At 48.8% G+C, this 17,658-nt stretch overlaps 1 protein-coding gene across 1 annotated transcript; it reads left to right on the plus strand.

The window, feature by feature from the left end:
- Positions 1–7,494: 7,494 nt before the first annotated feature.
- HOXA13 (homeobox A13) lies at positions 7,495–10,354 on the plus strand. Its single transcript, XM_042043673.1, has 2 exons — positions 7,495–8,231; positions 8,832–10,354. Exons 1-2 carry the CDS (start codon positions 7,559–7,561, stop codon positions 9,074–9,076), a joined length of 918 nt encoding a protein of 305 aa, XP_041899607.1. The 5' UTR covers positions 7,495–7,558; the 3' UTR covers positions 9,077–10,354.
- The last annotated feature ends 7,304 nt before the right edge of the window (positions 10,355–17,658 follow it).

The raw sequence follows: 17,658 nt of genomic DNA on the forward strand, positions 1-17,658 counted from the left end.
TTAGTTCCATCTAACATGAAGAGTAGCAAATGTCTCTCGTCATTAAAGACAGCACGTATTATATATACCTGAGAAATGTATTCTAGGCACTAGAATGCATTTTCTAGACCCCGGGTTTACTGGGATTTTACCAAATAAAGTTTTAACAAAAATGCGTGTGCTTGGTGAAATGTAAAGCTAATCAGAGAAGGCGGGATCACATCACGGTATCGAGTAGCGTTCTGCTGGGGGGTGGTTGGTTGGTACGGGGAGCACCCACGACATGGACGAAGGTCATTTAAGCAGCGCTGAGGACTCAGCCGAATCCAGCTGCCTCTTTCTGCTCGACAGTGATCACAGATCCGTGCAGATGGTGCGTTGCTTTTTGTGAAACGTGTCCCCAGGGCTGTCCCTGCGGGGTCCCACCCACGCAAGAAGGAGGCTGTAGCCAAGCCAGAGGTGGGTTGCGCTTAGGGGTGGGAGAGGACACCCCTCTCCCCTCCTTGCTCCAGCAGGACTCCGAGCGGAGGGATGAGCATAGGGTGTGACAAGGCAAGAGGCACGTGTGCGGTCACACGGACACACCAGCCGGGGCGAGGGGACACAGCACTCGTTTCAGGTGTGCTCGCCTGCTGCCTGTGGGTGCGCGTTCCCCATGGCGCTGGCGGCCACGCACCTCCCTCCTCACCCACTGCCGGCAGAAGCCCCTCCATGCGCCCGCAGAGCAGAGAAAGCCAAAAAACAGCCCCGCCCGTGCCCGAGAGGGTGGAAGGAGTCATGAAGAGGTCCCGAGGAGGGACCGCGGGGCTGCCCACAGGCAGGAGCCGGCAGGCCGGCCGGGTGGCCGGCACAGGTGTTTGTGTTGCCTCTGGGCGGCCGCCGAACCGCGGCCCAGCGCCGGGCGGGTGTGCAGACCGGCACGGGCCTTCCCTGCGGGGCCGCGGGCTGCGGGCAGGGCCAGCCCCGAGGCGGCCCTACAACCACCCGGCCTGCTGGAGGAGCCAGAGGGAGATGGGACGGCAGCCGCGGGACTTCTCCAGCGCCCGCTCCCACCCCTCTCCACCACATTTGACAGAGTTGCAGGGGTTTGCCAGATCCAATGTGTTTTGGCTTTGGTTGTTGGTGTTGGGGGTTTCTTTCCCCCTCTCCGCGGGCGAGATTTCCACTCGTGGCTCAGGTACCTTCCAGCTAGAGGCATTCTTCCCTCCCGTCAGTGCAGTGAGTTCCCATACCTCTTAAGACGTCTCTTAAGAGCCGCGATTACAGCCCCGGGTATATACACTCTCAACGGAGCAAAAGGCCGAAAAAGTGAGGAAAAAGAGCTGTTAGACAGAGCCGGACATTAGAGATAAACTGCCTCCATCAAGCCAATGTTTTAATCTCTCAAACCACTTCTGAAAAGGGAACCAAAAACTCTCTTGAAGAATGTACTCAAACAGCTGTCTTCCAGTAAAGGCAAACATGTCCAATGTTTCCTGTATCATTTTTTTTCTCTCTCTCCGCCCCCCCCCCCTTTTTTTTTTTTTTTAAATAGATACCGCGCACAGTCGTCTTTAACACTGTGATCCTCATTGTTTCCCTCCCTAGGTGAAGATACGACTTTGGGCTCAGCGTGGAAAGAAAAAGTAAATAAAATAAAGACTGTGCAACTTCTTGCAGAGAAGCGTCCACTCCTGCCCCTGAGCCCCCCTGGTCGAACGTAATGTGTAAATGTCACGCTATTACAAGAAAGTTGTGGTGCACAGGGCTTTTTGGAAATGCTTTCTCTCTCATTGTAAAGGAAAGAGAGACTTCGGTTTCTCTCCGACAGCTTTTCAAAGGGAAATAAAACAGCACAGAGTGGGCCTGAAGCTCAGGAAGAACTTTTTTTTCCTTCCTCTAATGAAAAAGGTGGAGGGATAAGTTTAATTGTAATCAGGCTGCAACAATACACCATGTGATCATGTGGTAGCAATTATTACAACCTCACAGCAGAAATAGAGAGGATATGTTATTGTAGCTTACTGTACCTTTCTTTTCTTTTTTCTTTTTTCTTTTTTCTTTTTTCTTTTTTCTTTTTTCTTTTTTCTTCTTTCTCTCTTTTCTTTTCTTTTCTTTTCTTTTCTTTTCTTTTCCTTTTTCTTTTCTTTTCTCTTTCGTGACCTACTGGTAGGTAAGGGGCGAAATTAATTTATCCTCAAAATGGTAAATCTCGAAAATCGAAGGATAAGCCGTAGAAAACCAAGGAAGAGTAATCTGAGTATAATTTTTTCATCTGTTGCTGTTACACGTTCAGAACATTTCAACTAGAATATTAAGTCGACCAGATAAACTACTACATGGCCAGCCAGGCCTCCTCACTTATCAGAATTTGCTAAGAGAAAAATAAGACTTTCTCGGCACCCTTGGTGCGAGAGACCAGACCTGATGGCAAATAAATCCGTCTCAGTTTGCATGGCAAAATTAATTGAAATTGTAAGGGGGGGCTTTATCACTGTGTTCAAGCAGCCTGCGGCTGACAGAGAGCCGGCAAAGGCTTCTCCTCATCACTGCATTTACACGGTTGTTAAAGTAAAATATTTTCTGTGGACTACTAACATCTAATGCCAGGCTTCAGCTGCTTTCACCCGCCAAATATAAACAGAAAACTATCGCACACCCCTCCTCCCCCTGAAAATACTACGGAAAAAAATGTAAAGCAAAGAAAACAAATCAGAAAAGAGACCTTGTCCACGAGACAGATTTCAGAATCATTCCCATTTTAATTTCTAAGCACATGAAATACCTCCAGCATGTTTTCTGAAGCTGAAATACGAAAAAAAAACCCACAAAAACACAACAAAACACCAAACCGCAAAAAAACACTGAGTGAAACGATCTTCTGAGACCCGGCTCCATTAACCGTGTCCCACACTTCGTGTGAAATCAGTGACATTGTTTTCGAGCACACCTTTTTCATAGGCGGTGCCGTTTGAATGTTTGGGTCGACTGAAATAGGTAGGTCCTTATCTAGTGTGCGCCTGGGATTTTTAGGACGCCTTCGAAAATTTTCTCGAACTCTTCTCCTTTTGCATTTGCTGTTACAAATTCTTCTTATTTTGTAATTATCACAGCACCCCCCTTAGCACGCAGTGGGAGGGAGAGAGTCAAGATGTCCTGCGAAACCCGCTCGTAAAGCTGCTTACTTCCATTAGAAACACATGAATATCCTGAAACACAAAGTGTATTTAAAACGGACTCAGGAATGTTTATCTCAATCCTTGATGTTTTAGAAATTGTGGAAGAAACAAGCGGTGACAGTACTGCTCCAAATTACTCTTCTGGCAGGTAAATTTAATTTGCTCGTGAAAATCAAATTCGATTAAGGCTCTTGCTCCCGCTATCACTTTACTCCCGCTTCTTCTAAGAATCCTGAGTTCTGCAAGACGGAGGTTATTATTAGTGGCTAAGATCACCCTCTAGCTCTTCCATTATCAGCTAAGATATTTTAGCCGGTTTAGAGGGATTTAACTCCGTGACAAACATATATTTTCAACTATCAGACACGATTTTTCCCCTTCATGCTTATTAGTTAGCTCTAAGCAGTGGATGGAGAAGTAAGAGTGGATTTCTTTGGGCAACAGTTTGGGGTTGGGTTTTTTTGGTTTGGTTTTTTTTTTTTTTTTTCTGTATTCATAGGTTGTGATTAACCTACAAGAAATCAGCGTTCCCCTCAGTCGGCCATTCCCGCGGCAGGGCTGCGGAGGGTGCGCGTGTGTGTTATCACACAAAGACGGGTCTGGGGGGAAAAAAAAGACTTTTTAGATACTAAGCAGACAAACTCTGTATTTTCAAAACTTGTCTTTCAACTGAAAGGACTTCTGGTTTCTCTAAGATAAGTCTTAGGTGAAATCTTCTCTTTGGAAGTGAATGAGCGGCCATATTCCTATCACATAGAGAGGTTTTAAAATAATTTATATTTTCACGTTTAAGGCCAAATTGCTGCAGTCCTCTCTGGCCAGACTATCTTTAGCTTCGCGGCGTCAGGAACACACACAGTGACCTGCTTTAAAGCACTTGTAAGGGCCAAATTCCACTCTTGCTTACACCTGCGAAGTGGGTGAAATGCTTCTGACCACTCTCGATGCAACGAGGGGAAAAAATGCCTCTTAAGCGTTTTGTAATACCTGAGATGAGCATGGCCGTGTACCGCGATGGGTGACTACCATCAGTTAGAATTTGCCTGCCTACGAAAATATTCAGGACCTTCTAAAATCCTCCTACTGATCATGGTTGTTCATCATCCCGCTCCCCAAGGAATTAATACTCGTTTTAGAGGAAACGATTCAACAGATGCATTTCTCTCCAAGTTGTTTCACACTCTATATAAATGCAAAGCAGTTCGGAGGTTTGCATCGGTTCTCTTGGAAATGCTATGGTTCTACCATACGCTTGTATGTGCTGTATTCTGACATTATTTCACAGGAAAAAGACAAAAAATAAATTTTGGAAGAAGCCTTGATTGGTCTGTCGGTTGCATGTATGGAAGCATTTAATCATCAAGTAAGTTTTCCAAAGACGTTCAAAGCAGTCAGTGGCTTCAAGTAAACTCCTTAGTTTTGGTTAATTTATCCAGCTCATCTCAAGACTTACACTGTGAAAAGTAAAAGCTCTTCCACAAGTGGTAGGGAATGGTATATGTTCAAGGCAAGGGGGGTAGGCTCGGGAATATTTTTATCCCTGGTGTTCATTACAAGGTCCATGATTTTCGAAGAACATCTGTTCTTCCCGGTGCCTTCAGTCCTCACGGTTCCTTTCTAATACTTAATGGCAGATACCCCTTAAGGCAGGAAGAAATTATAGCTGAAAATTGGGTATCGAGGGCATCAAAAATAATTGACGAGGCTTTTCTCCTCTCTCGGTGTCAATAATTTACTAAAAGTCATCTTAATTAGGAAGGCAAAACAAAGCGTGGAGTCCCGTGTCCGACAACACTATTTTTCTGATGGTGCATACGCACCCTGCAGATGTCATTTTTGCCTGTTTTGAGGAAACAGTCTCGTTCCCGAAATCCTCCTCACATCATGGCAAACAGGGAAAGAGGACTGTTGTGTTACTGCTCCTATGATCAGTGTAAAGCATGGCCTTCTTCCATAATTATTAAATAGACTTCTAGAGTGAGTAAGAGATGCGGAGAAGGGAGAGAAGTAAGCTCTCTAATCTAATCTCCCTTCTTCTTTTAGCACACAAAGCTGGAACAGCCCCAGGAGGGTAAACAAAACAAAAAAACGACCACCAAAACTCAGCAGACCGGATGGTTCCCCTTGCCCCCCGCCCTGACACCCCACATACACACACTACTCCGGGGCTGAAAAGCGCCGGGGCTGAAAGCTACGGTTTCACATGACTTCTCCCTCCTTACGGAAAGGAGCTTGAAAAGCGAGGCAGATAAGCGAGAAACTCTCTGCGGCTGAGGGAGAGGGGAGTTTGGAGAGTGGGGGTGGGCTGGGGTGGGGGGGGGTAGAAGGGAGCTGCAGAGATTAGTGTTCTCATGGCTACCCGCTTTTTAACAAATCAGACAGATCTTCGGGCTGTGAATGACAGTTCTCACATTGGCTAGACTGCAACTTTCAACTTGACCTTGGCCTCTAGCCGTGTCTAACCCGTATGTAAAACAGCGCTGCCCCACAGAGCTGCCTCCCCTTCCCTCTTCTCCCTCGACCTGCAACGCGATTTTCAGAGGCACTCTCGAGAAAACAGAGGGAAACAAACCGACCCAATTCAAGACAGACAAGCAATGTTTGGCCGGGGGAATCCACAGGTTTCAAAACTGGAGCCTGAAAGAAAAGGGAAAATATGCATGGAATAAATATTTGCTTTTGGCCATGAGGAAAAATGCGGAAAAGAGTGTGCGAAGTTAAAATGGGAACACTTTACTGGCTACAATGAAGAAAAAAAGCGGCTAAATGCTGCCAAATTAGCAAGGGGGTGACAGAGACTTCAGGTATCCCAACTCATAGCACGGAAAAAGCACCTTGAAAAAATATCCTTGGGCGCCAAAGAGCTATTTCTCATGGCTGGCAGCTCTGCGCTAGGCAAGGAAAAGTCTGCTCGGTAACAATGTACGTCCCGGGATTGCTCTGCGCTTGTAGACATGAGGGCAAAACAATGCTACAACGTCAATGGAAAGCACAATAGGATAATAAATACGCCGAGCTGTCAGACTCAAAACAAAGCAGCACGCAATTGGGAGAAAAAAATTAGTTTTCAGGATGGGAGTATTTGTGGCTGTTTTGTGCACACGCGTGAGGGCTGAGAGCTGTTAACGATGAGATGAACACTCCTTTAGGTCAAGTTTATTGATAGCTCAGTGATGGAGGGTTCTGGGTTCAAGGTTGTGCGCGAAAAGCTTGGGGGAGAACAGCATCCGCGCCGGTTAAGGATTAAAAATTGAAATTATTTCACCCTATGAAAAATTATTCCCGAAAAGAGAACGGAGTTGTTTGGGGCTTTTTTTCTAGCATTCACTTGCGAAGTGGTACGGCCTTCCAAAAAAAAATTGTTTTTCAGCCGATAATCCATTTTGTTTTCCCAGCACACGGATACACACAAAAAACGCCGTGGGTCCGTGCACACACCATGCAAGCCGACGTGATATTTTACAGCCGAGAAAGATTCAAGTCGAATCGTAGGCCCAGGGTTTTATTATTACGGCAACAAATAACACAGCGGTATCGCGATGAATATCCAGTTAACTCTCCCGCTTCCCAAGCCCTTCCTAAAAGATAATAATAAATAAAATAGGGATTTCCAGGTCTGTTCCTCTTATCTGACTTCTGAGACTTTGTGGCGAGAGGAGAGATGGGTCTTGGGCTTTCGACGGGAGGGAAGGAAGGAGGAAAACACCCAAAAAAGACCCCGGGAGGCTCCGTTTCGACAGCCTTATGTGTCCCAGCGTTGCGCCCGGGGAACGATTCTCCTCCCTCAGCTTGCGGTGGGCTCTCCGCGTCACCCGGCCGGGGCCCCGCCAGCGCTCCCCAGGGAGAGGCGGTGGCTCAGACCGGCGGAGGAAGGGGGTAGAAGGGGTGCGGCTCATCTTCCCCCCGAGACGAGGGGAGGCCTCCGGGGTTTCCGCGGCGCTCGGGGCGGGGAGGGCTCAAGGAAAGCAGCGCAAGGAGAAATCAGGCGAGGTGCCAGGGGGAGCCCCGCACCTCGGGGGGTGCGCCGAGGCAACAACGGGGCCAAAAAGCTCACGCCTCGGTGGCGAGGGAGGGCCAGAGGGAGGAAGGAGGGAGAGAGGGAGGGAGGAGGGACGGGCGGCCCCCCTCCGGCGCCCTCGTCCTGCGCGGCGGCGGCACCGCGCCGTGCCCGCACCCATACCCGCGCCCCGGCCCGGGACCCAGCCCCGCGCGCTGATTGCGTTATTTAATTATCTCCACTTTATTCCCTCAGATGTTTATCAGCTGCTTTGCATATCACGTGGGGGCGGGCGGGCCAATGAGGACCGGCCTGGCGCGACGCTGGCGCGTCAGCCCTGGTCAAGTCCCGGAGATTGAGTATCTCTTTTTTCAGTCTTTGGGGCTTTTAAAAAAGAGCCACTAGTCTCAATGCGGAGCGGGCTATGACAGCCTCCGTGCTCCTCCACCCCCGCTGGATCGAGCCCGTCATGTTCCTCTACGACAACAGCCTGGATGAGATCAATAAGAACATGGACGGGTTTCACGCCGGCAGCAACTTCGCGGCGGCGGCGGCGGCCAACCCCTGCCGCAACCTGATGGCTCACCCCGCGCCCCTGGCCGCCCCCAGCGCCGCCGCCTACACCTCCAGCGAGGCCCCCGCCGCCGGCATGGCCGAGCCCACTGTCAAGCAGTGCAGCCCCTGCTCGGCCGCCGTGCAGAGCTCCTCTGGCGCCGCGCTGCCCTACGGCTACTTCGGCAGCGGCTACTACCCCTGTCGCATGACCCACCACAACGCCATCAAGTCCTGCGCCCAGCCCGCCTCCACCTTCGCCGACAAGTACATGGACACCTCGGTCTCCGGCGAGGAGTTCACGTCGCGGGCCAAGGAGTTCGCCTTTTACCAGGGCTACGCCACCGGGCCCTACCAGCCGGTGCCCGGGTATCTGGATATGCCCGTGGTGCCCGCCATCGGCGGCCCCGGCGAGCCGCGCCACGACCCCCTTCTCCCCATGGACAGCTACCAGCCTTGGGCCATCACGAACGGGTGGAATGGGCAAGTGTACTGCCCCAAGGAGCAGAGCCAGCCGCCTCACCTCTGGAAATCCACCCTCCCGGGTAATACACCTGCATGGCTCTCCCTGTCCCTTCTTTTCATCCTGCCCCGCTCGACTCTCCCGGGTATCCGGGATAATCCCCCGGGGCCGACCCTTCGCCATCCCGCCCGCTCTCCCCGGTCCCATCCCGCCCCGGTCCACACATGCCCCAGCGCCGCTGGAACGGCACCGGTGCCGCCCCCTGCCCCCCGCCGGCGCACGGCACATCCCGCCTCGCCTGGCCGGCCCCGGCGTCGGCCCCGGGAGAGGAAACAGCTGAAACGGGCCGCGAGAAGGTCTGTGGTATTATTTTCCATAGACCATGAAGCACGCAAGCTGGGTAAATCCCTGCAACCCCTCTCGATCCTTCCCACAGTCCCTGGCCGGGCTACATGGGGATTGTTATTATTTGTCTGTCTGACAGAAGTGAGCCTTTCCCTGCCTAAAAGCTGTCTGCGGCGGCCAGGAAAGAGGAATTCCCAGTGCTGAGCCGGGCTTTAGTAGCTAAACCAGAGTGGGGCAGGAGGAGTGGGCTCGCACCCTAACCCTTGTACCACTTGAAGATGTCCTAACTGGTTCGAGCGAATTTCTAACACTTCCCTGCATGGTTTTTCTGTTCCAGACGTCGTTTCTCATCCCTCGGATGCGAACTCGTACAGACGTGGAAGAAAGAAAAGAGTTCCTTACACAAAGGTCCAGTTAAAAGAACTCGAAAGGGAATATGCTACAAATAAATTCATAACCAAAGACAAGCGGAGGAGGATATCGGCGACTACAAATCTATCAGAGAGACAGGTCACAATCTGGTTCCAAAACAGAAGGGTCAAAGAGAAAAAAGTGATCAACAAATTGAAGACTACCAGTTAATGGATTAAAAATGGAGAAGCAGCAATTCAAGAGTTTCAGAACTTTTTGTGTGTGTGTGTTCAGATTAAAGTAATTATTAATAATAATTAAAAAGCGAAAAGACAATGAACCTCTTCTTTCAGAACAAGAGATCTGTATCTTTGGAATTATAGCCTTTCTTTCTTTTTCTTCTTACTTTTTTTTTTTTTTTTTTTTTTAATATTGCTGTAGCAAAGTGGTGAAAACTGACAGTTCTGAAATCCCAAACAGCCAGCCAGTATCACTGACAGACTGTAAAGCCCACACGCCCAGCTCGGAGAGATACACTTTCAATTAAGACACGATTTTCTGAGAAACTTGTAAATACTTCCACGACCTTACTATTTGAAAGAAGACTTCGTGGCCACGATGCGAGAGCTGGTTAACGTGAGGAGGTCGATGTGGACACATGATCTGGTTTTCTTCCATTGCAATCCAAACTGTATGTTGAATGACTGCTCAGGTAAACCATAGTGAAAAAATTACAATTACTGTATGTTTTTAAGCAATGCATTTGTTGTGAAAAAGTAATAATAAACCTCGAAGGTACTGAATAAGGATTTCAGAGACATCAGTAATGAAGGAAAGCTCTGTGGAGGATCTATCTTGATAGTAAATTTAAACATCGCAAATTAGTGAGGATAGAAAGGAAAATATTTGCTTGGAGATGTCTTTCGGTTTTATTTTTTATTTTCCACAGATGAATTCTTGTCATCTAAACTGAGGTTTTTTGTTTGTTTAGGGATTTTAATTTTATTTTTTCTCCTACAGACCATAAAATAGATACATTTTAAAGGACTCTGCCTATTTTAAACCTGAAACAATCTTCAAGAATTAATATTCTAGGTCCTCAGAAATTTTTAATATTTGAACATTGGCATTTCTTTACAGTAGAAAAAAAAATGTCCTGGGAAAAAATACCCAAGAACTTTGAACTGAAATACATTTTTTTCCCAGAAGTATTTTGATTTATGTAATCTATATTTGATCTATAAGTAATTAGTCGTTTCTCCTTGTTTATTGTCTGTTATGAGGCCGCAGTAGAATGTTTAGGGATTCTTTTTACAGCACCTTTTAATCCAATCAGTTATTTCAACCAGCACATTATTTTGTTTTTATTCACTATAAGAAGCTATCTTGTAAATAAAAAAAAATCAGCGCACTGTGAAAATGTACTTATGCACCCTTTTTTTTATATATTTCTACTGAAAAAATGAAAACCCAAGACGTGTAGAAGTATAGTAGTATTAATACTGTTAATAAAATAGTCACTGTAATAAAATCTGAAAGAAATACTCTTTACTTTTTCCATTTCTACGTGCATTTCATGGAAAAATATAATGTATCAGTCTTATAATTGTAATACTGTTGTCTTTCAGTATGTAGCTTGTGTATATATGGTGGATTTTGTTTTATTTTTCTTGGCGGTGTTTATCTGCGGGCAGGCACGCCTGATAACCAGCGTTCCTAAACTATAAATGTTTCGGTAATGTTAAACAGTGGTTTTGCAGCCGCACTGGGGGCCGGGGGGTGGAAGAGCAGGATGATACGAGCGCAGCGCTACAGCCCTCGCCGGGAAATGGAGGCCGGCGGCCGACCCTTGGGATGGGGGCACGCTGCCCAGCCTGCCGGTGCCTCGACGGGGAGGTGGGGGGGGCTGCGTGGCGATGACAGGACGGGGAAGGCCCGAAACCTTGACCTTGAGGGGAAAAAAGCCGATTTGTGACCTTGACTTTTGACAGCTCCTGGCGCCGGCAGCATCCGCGGGCCGACAGCGCCACCTCGTGGCCAGCCCCGGGTCGCGTCCGCACCTGGCCGCGCCCGCGCAGCATCCTGCCCGCGCCCCGCGCCGAGCCCGCCGCACCGCCCGAAATGGGCACATTTGGGGAAAATGCGTCTGGGCTTGCAAGGCAGAGTGCGGAGCAGGTTATGCTTCTCGTGCTCTCTCTCTCTGGCGGTGACGGACACTCGGTGCTCAGCCGGTGCCCGGCTGAAGGGTGCCTGGTGCTGTGCGAGGAGCCGCCGGCCGGCCCGGATAGCGAGTGGCGGGCGACTTTGGTCGGGCACAAAGAGAAGTTTGCTTTAGCCGCCTGTCTCCTGCGGTGGTCTGTAGCTCTAATTAGAGCTATCGGGGAAACTTTACGGTACATTTAGAGGGTATCATATAGCGCGCTCGCTGTGCGCTTCTAGCCTTACATTTCTGAAATTCAAAAGGACCCACCTCTGCAGGGATCAGCGCAGAGCGATTTCCGTCCCTCAGATCTGACTGTAACACATTCGTGCAATAACTGACATGAAAACTACCTGCAGGAGCAGGATTTATTTTCCAGGAGGCTTTCGTGTCGGGGGCTTTGCCCTACGTTCGGGATTTTAGCCTTCCCGCCGTGTGCGGCCGCTCAGGGGCTGTGAACCGCTGTGGTTTCTCGGGCTCCGAAGCGCTGTGGTTTCTCAGGCCGCGGGAAACCCGCGGCCGCGGAGCGTGGGAATTTCGGATGCATCCCTTCGGAGGCCGGTCAGGGAATTTCTGAGCGAGAAATCCCGTCCTGCTGCGAAAATAGCCTGGGAGTGTCACATTATTGGCAGGCGGTTTCCAGACCACGCAGTTTGGTTGTGCTTTGGGGTGACAGGCTGTCGGCCCCCTGTGACAAGCACCCGGCCTTCCAGTGGCCTGCGGTACCGTACGAGGGACCACGGGCAAAGATCCACGGGCGCAACACCCCCTGTCCATGGCGGGCAGGGCCTTGGGCTGCCCACAGCCGAGGGAAGCCACTGGGGAGCCGGTAGTCTCCATGACCTCTGCGGTAGCCCCACGGCCTGTCAATTTCAGCGGAGCTGGAGCGGGCGGAAAACTCCCGTGCTGGAGCTGTTCTAGCTGCGGGAAGCCCTGTACCCTGCTCGGAGGCCTGGTGCTGTGAGCTGGCGCCGGGGACCTGTCTCCCACCGGCCGTACCTGCTGTCCATGGGCTGTCTGCCTCGGCTACAGGCACGGGACAGCCGCCTTTCCACCGTCTCCCTGCGACGCTTTCTCCCGAAGGAGAGAAATTACCTGAAGAAGGCTACTAGTGAATTACACTTGTTCTTGCTTCGAGTGAATAATTTTGTTTATTCCGTTGTATTTCGCAACCTGTATAATTTCTCAGCCTGTGTAATTATTGCATGAGACGCGGCAAATTATATGTACTGCAGGTCGGAGTTGGGGGTGATACAGAGGACTGAATCCTGCCTACCTTAGTCAGAATACCTTCTATTTTCAGACCATGCCCTCGAGCGATATAATTCAGGGACGTCTTGAAAGAAACCCACAATGAGAACATGGCCGACATTAGTATAACTGTAACTTTTTTTTTTTTTTAAGGTAACTTTTAATCGGAGCTAGCATTTGAAGATTATGTTTTCATACTGAACGTTCCTACCGTTCAAATCTGCTAAGCATTTCAAGACTGACTGTGGATTAGCGAATTTAAATTCCCACTACTGTTCAAATAGCTCAGCCGCATATATATTTCACAGGGTAAAAAGGGGAGCATTTGACTCGCGATCGCTGGCAGGAGTAAGGTAACATTTTGGATCCGACCCCTGTTACCATGTAAGTCAGCGTCGAGGCTCCGAGGCTCTCGTAGGCTTTAGCAGGACGAGCAGGTCATGTTTCCGGGCCTGCAGTGGAGAGTCCCCGTCAGGGACGCGGGATCCCAGGCCAGCGGCGGATCCCCCCCACCCCACCGGGATGTCTCTCCCAAACCCTCGGGCGTGCGGCGGCCGCGGCGGAGGCTTCGCGCCCGGTCCCGCGGGGAGGCCGCTCCTCGCCGAGCCGCTGCCTCCTCGTCGGGCACGGCTCGAGGCGCCTCTCGAGAAACCTCCGGCGGCGAGAGTGGCTGGGTCAGGTGAGTAAAGACAGGGAGCTCCGTGCCTTGCTCTCCAGAGCAGAGTGAAGAGGGAAGTGAGGGGAGCGGAGGTGCCTGGCTGAGCACTCCGCGGCCGTGCGGCGACTCAGGGCACCAAGACGGTGGTGTCTGCGGTTTTCCGAGTCACGGAAGATTCCCTCTCCGCGGGCCTTGCGTGCACTCCCGCCCTCGCTTCGGTCGTCCCGCGTGTCTGCCCACCCACGGCTGCAGCCATGCAGGCCTCCGCGCCTCCATCCCTCCATCCCTTTGCCGGGTAGATGTGGCCTCGGAGCGTGGGGGAGAGCGGGCATGTAGGTGTGTGTGTGTTCATGTTATTTATTGCCTTCATTTGCCGTCCAAAAGCTGTTGGCACATACATTTTCAAGTACAAATTGCTGTTGTACTACATATTCCCCTCTCACCAATCTGCCGCCAGAGTCCTAAAATACATCCCTAATACGTTTTACAAGTGAATATATCACCAAAGAAAATAATTAAGCAACGTGATACATTAATTCACGACGTCCGTCCTTGCACACGATTCAGAGAGAATTATTATTTGTATTCCCCGCGTTACAAAGAATGTTTTAAAATGGTGGAGGGCAACTTACTGTGCCTGGATTGCTGTGTAGAGTTACATGTGCAAGGAGTTTAATTTGCAAACGTTAAGAAAATGCGCCGGAAGAAGGATTTGGAAGGAAAACAAACACAAAATTAGAAAACAAAACTCATGTAAACATAGTACAGTCTTTATTTTCTCAGCTTCCCTTGAATCAAAGGTTAGGTATAATATTTTAACAGATGTGAAGAGAGCTGTGAAAGACAGAGGGAGCAAGTTATTGCTGTATATTTATTGTATTTATTGGAACACTAATATCAGAGTAGCAGTTCATTCCTTGCGTAAAACGCACAATATAATTAAAGACAAAAAAAAAATCAGTTTCACTTCAATCTCCACGTAGTTCACTTTCAGTCTTGGATTCAGAGACTTTAATTATAATTCCTGATGTCTGGAAATGTTAGTTTATAATAGCCTAATTCTTGGCGTCGTGGGTCCCTCCGTTTTCCCATGGGCAGAAAGTGTCCTTATGTCTTTGATGCAGACAGACAGGTATAACAAATGTTATACTTTTTCCCACCCAGTGAATAATCTGGTATTTAATCTATCCCCGCCTAGAGCACTTGGCAGTAGCAAAGGTGGTTTGCTATGGGAAATAAACCTTGACAGGAGCATATTTCCGAAAAAGAACAAGTATGACTCTAAAGCTATATCTTTTTTTTTTTTTTTCCCCACTGCCTTTTGCTCAGAAAGATTCCCGTCTAAAAAATCCGGAATGGCCTCTAAAGCAAAAAGGAAAAAAATGTGGTCCGCAATATTGAAATATTCAGAAAATCGCCCATTGCTTCTAGAACAACTTTATATATGTACCTATATATATAATTCTGAGAGAACGGGTAAGAATCTCGGCCTTTAGCCTATAAATTAAAGCTATTTAAAAAATATCTACGGCCTAAATAAAACCCCATTCCTGGTGCATTTCAGCATTCTCCGTGGGCAGCATTAGCAATAAAATCAAGACAGCGTTTAATACAAAAAAAAATATTGGCAGGCGCTAAAAGGCCGTTTGTCGCCATTCATAACATTTAGATGCGTTTCAATGCACTTTCATGAGGATTTGAAGAGATGTCCTTGCACGCTCTCGGCCGGTAAAGGAGTCCAAAAAGAAGAAGGGGAGGGAACCAGGGGGTGGTTTTCCGCCCGGGACGGGGGCAATGTGGGGCGGTGGGTGCCGGGACGGGCCCATGCGCCCCGGCCGCTTCTGCGGGGGTCCGGCCGCGGGTGTTCTGGCCACGCCGTGAGCCTTTCCCTGCCCCCTGGGCCCCCTCCCCCTTGAATGCAGTTGATTCATGAACTAGGGTACGAAATGCTAGCGTTCATTAAGTCTTATCCTCCTCCCTTCGGCCTCCTTCCCGCCCCCGCACCCCCAAAAATAATTTTTTTTTTCTCTCCAGTGAATAGCTTCAACATGGCGTACTGCAAGGCAGAAGCTTTGCCCATTCCTAGATCTGAACTGTGATTAAACATCCCCAAAGAGAGCATCTCTCTTCCTCCCTCCGCTTCCCCTCCCTTCCCTCCCCTTAGCGTAAAGCGCCCTCTTCTACGTAGGAAAGGTCAAGTCCTACAACGCACAACCCACGGTCATTACTGTACTGTGACCCGGGGTGTACTGGGGAGGAACGGCCGGGTGTCTCGTGATCAAAAACACAGGGACTTCTTTCTTTTTTTTTTTTTTTTTTCATTTCTCCTACTCGTGCGACGGGAATCCGTGGAATTAGACAGCATTTTAGCCTCCTGCAATCACCTTGTGTGCAAATCGCCATCGGAAATCCTAAGGGACCAGGAGAGAAACAGAGAGAGGGGGAGAGACAGAGAGGGCGGGGGAGAAGAGAGAGAGAGAGGACAAAACAAATAGCTATAACAGTAATAGTAATAATAACAGCAATAATCGTCATTAGCCTGTGCTATCGCCGCATTTTGCCTGAAGCTGGCAGGAAGGACAATGTGCCCCAGTGGTTAGATTTCTCTCCATCTAAAGGAAAACCAACTAGAACAAAAAAAAATATATAAACCCCCAAATCAACAGCAACCCAAGACACTGAAAAATCGAGAAGAAATATTTGGTGGACCGTGTATATTTAATCTGTGAGAGAGGAAACCAAAAAATATGCGATCCATCCTCACTGATCTGGAGATCTACAGCCCAGCGCGGGACCCTAACTGTCAGTCTCCGTGGGGATATATTCTTGCACAGGCGAGAGACTTCTGGATGCTGGGGTAAGATTTTCGTGCTCTTCCTGGAGGCGGCTCAATGTTTCTCCTCTCCCCCTGCTCGGTGGTGAACTAAGCAAACAAGCCAACAGCAAACACCCACCCGGTACCCTCGCAAAAAGCCCCCTGCATGACTGGAGCAAAGTCATTCGGGAAGCCTTTGTGGAGAGTTTCCCAGGCCCCTGCTCTCCCCTTCAGCCCACCCACCCACCCCACTCCCTTTCTCCCACGGTGTGTGAGGCCGAAGTGCCGCTTCTCCTGCGGGGACCTGGGGGAAGGCGGCTGCCTGAGCTGATGCTGGTAGAGCCGAAGAGCCGGTTGAGAAAAGTAAGACTGTTTCTCCCAGCTTGGGTGCCGGCTCCACCATTCCCAGGGATGCTGCTTTCCGCTCTAGCATAGGTGGGAAGCAAAGAGGGCTCTTGGCAGGAAGGTGCGTCAGGAGAGGCTGGGGTCAGAGCAAACTTGCAGATAGAGCTTAGAGCTGCTGGTTGTTTGGCTTTGTGCAGCGCCGTGCTGTATTGCAGAGCTGGGTCAGGCTGCATGGAAAAGTGTCTCCTGGTTTTTATCCCCGGTTGTTTTATTTCCGTGTACTTGCCTCTGAAATCATTTTAATCATTCAAGTGCCAGGGAGGAGGGTGGACGGCTGTGTGGGGAAGAAATACGGGGAAGGATGTTTAACCTGTCTGCTTTTCGCCATTGTTTGTGCGTATCTAGAGAGAAAAATGCCAGCCGGGCATTGTAACCTGTCAGTTTTAATTAATCTGAATTTCGTCGTAATCGCCTTGATTCGAACGCACTAAGCAAATTGCTTTCATTTATTCCTGATCGTATAAAACGACCTATGTAGTTGGCTTGGGTGAGGAGTAATGGAAGATCGGGTTATTTCAAGCCTGGCTTTAGCTTTCGAGATGGCTTCGGGTAGGCAAAAAAAAAGAAAAAGAAAAAAGAAGAGGTTTTTTTTAATACAAAGCAATCTTGGATGCGTTTCGTCTCCAGCTAGTGGCTGGTTTACATTTAAATATGTGAGGACTTCTAAATACCGTGCTGTATGAACTCTTGATGGGCAAATAAAACCGAAAGAGAAAGAACGAGTAGCCCCCCCACATTGCCTGGTCCCATTCGGGATGTTTTACCCAAATTCCCCCGGGTTCTGCGGTGTGGATCTGTCATGCTTATGCATCTCGATTTCTGGAAGATGTGATATTAGTATCAGCATTTGTTGAAAAGTCGGGAAAGGGAAACAAACGGGACAGTGAGCGGGCTTCCACCCCGGCATAGGCAAGAGCAGCCATATTAGGCTTAGAGGAAGAGCTCTTTTAATGGGTATCTTTGCTTTACATATGAGAAAAGAGACAAGAAACGATCCTTACCAGCTGGCTGAGCTGTACATGGGCATATGATTGCATCCTAAAGTGCAGCACGTACTTTAAACGCGTGTTGTACAAATGGCTTCCTGTAAATGTTACACAAGTACAGGTACCTTAATTATAATACAATTCTGAGAGTCCATCAAAATATGAAGTTGGAGCTTTGAAGTCGTTGATTTGACAGTCTCGGTATAGCGATACTTCCTGTACCCGCCCCCTAAAACAACCATTTATGAAGAAATGTCTTTAGTTCACGATATGTGAATAAGGCTCTCCTATAAAGTTAGCAGTGGTACAGTAAAATCTGATGTGTTTCTTGGCGAGTTGGGCAAAATAATTAAATAAAAAATTGGAATACGTTTATAAATCATTGTTAAAATTTAATGTGCATTAGAGAGAACCTTATATCCTATAAAATTCAATTTAGCTTAGAATCCCAGTCAATTACCTTGACGTGAATTTCTGTGGCATAGTGTGGCTCTCAGC

This window comes from Corvus kubaryi, unplaced genomic scaffold (genome assembly GCF_017639235.1).
Source record: "Corvus kubaryi isolate FWS band 111438036 unplaced genomic scaffold, C.kubaryi_AGA036_p1.0 37398, whole genome shotgun sequence".
In the NCBI taxonomy this organism is placed as follows: Eukaryota; Metazoa; Chordata; class Aves; order Passeriformes; family Corvidae; genus Corvus; species Corvus kubaryi.

What these genes read in the sequence shown, in the direction of transcription:
- HOXA13 (XM_042043673.1), top strand. Translation starts at nt 7,559, where the DNA reads ATGACAGCCTCCGTGCTCCTCCACCCCCGCTGGATCGAGCCCGTCATG. An exon ending in CTGGAAATCCACCCTCCCGG is followed by an intron (nt 8,232 to 8,831) that starts GTAATACACCTG and finishes TTTCTGTTCCAG; the next exon opens with ACGTCGTTTCTCATCCCTCG.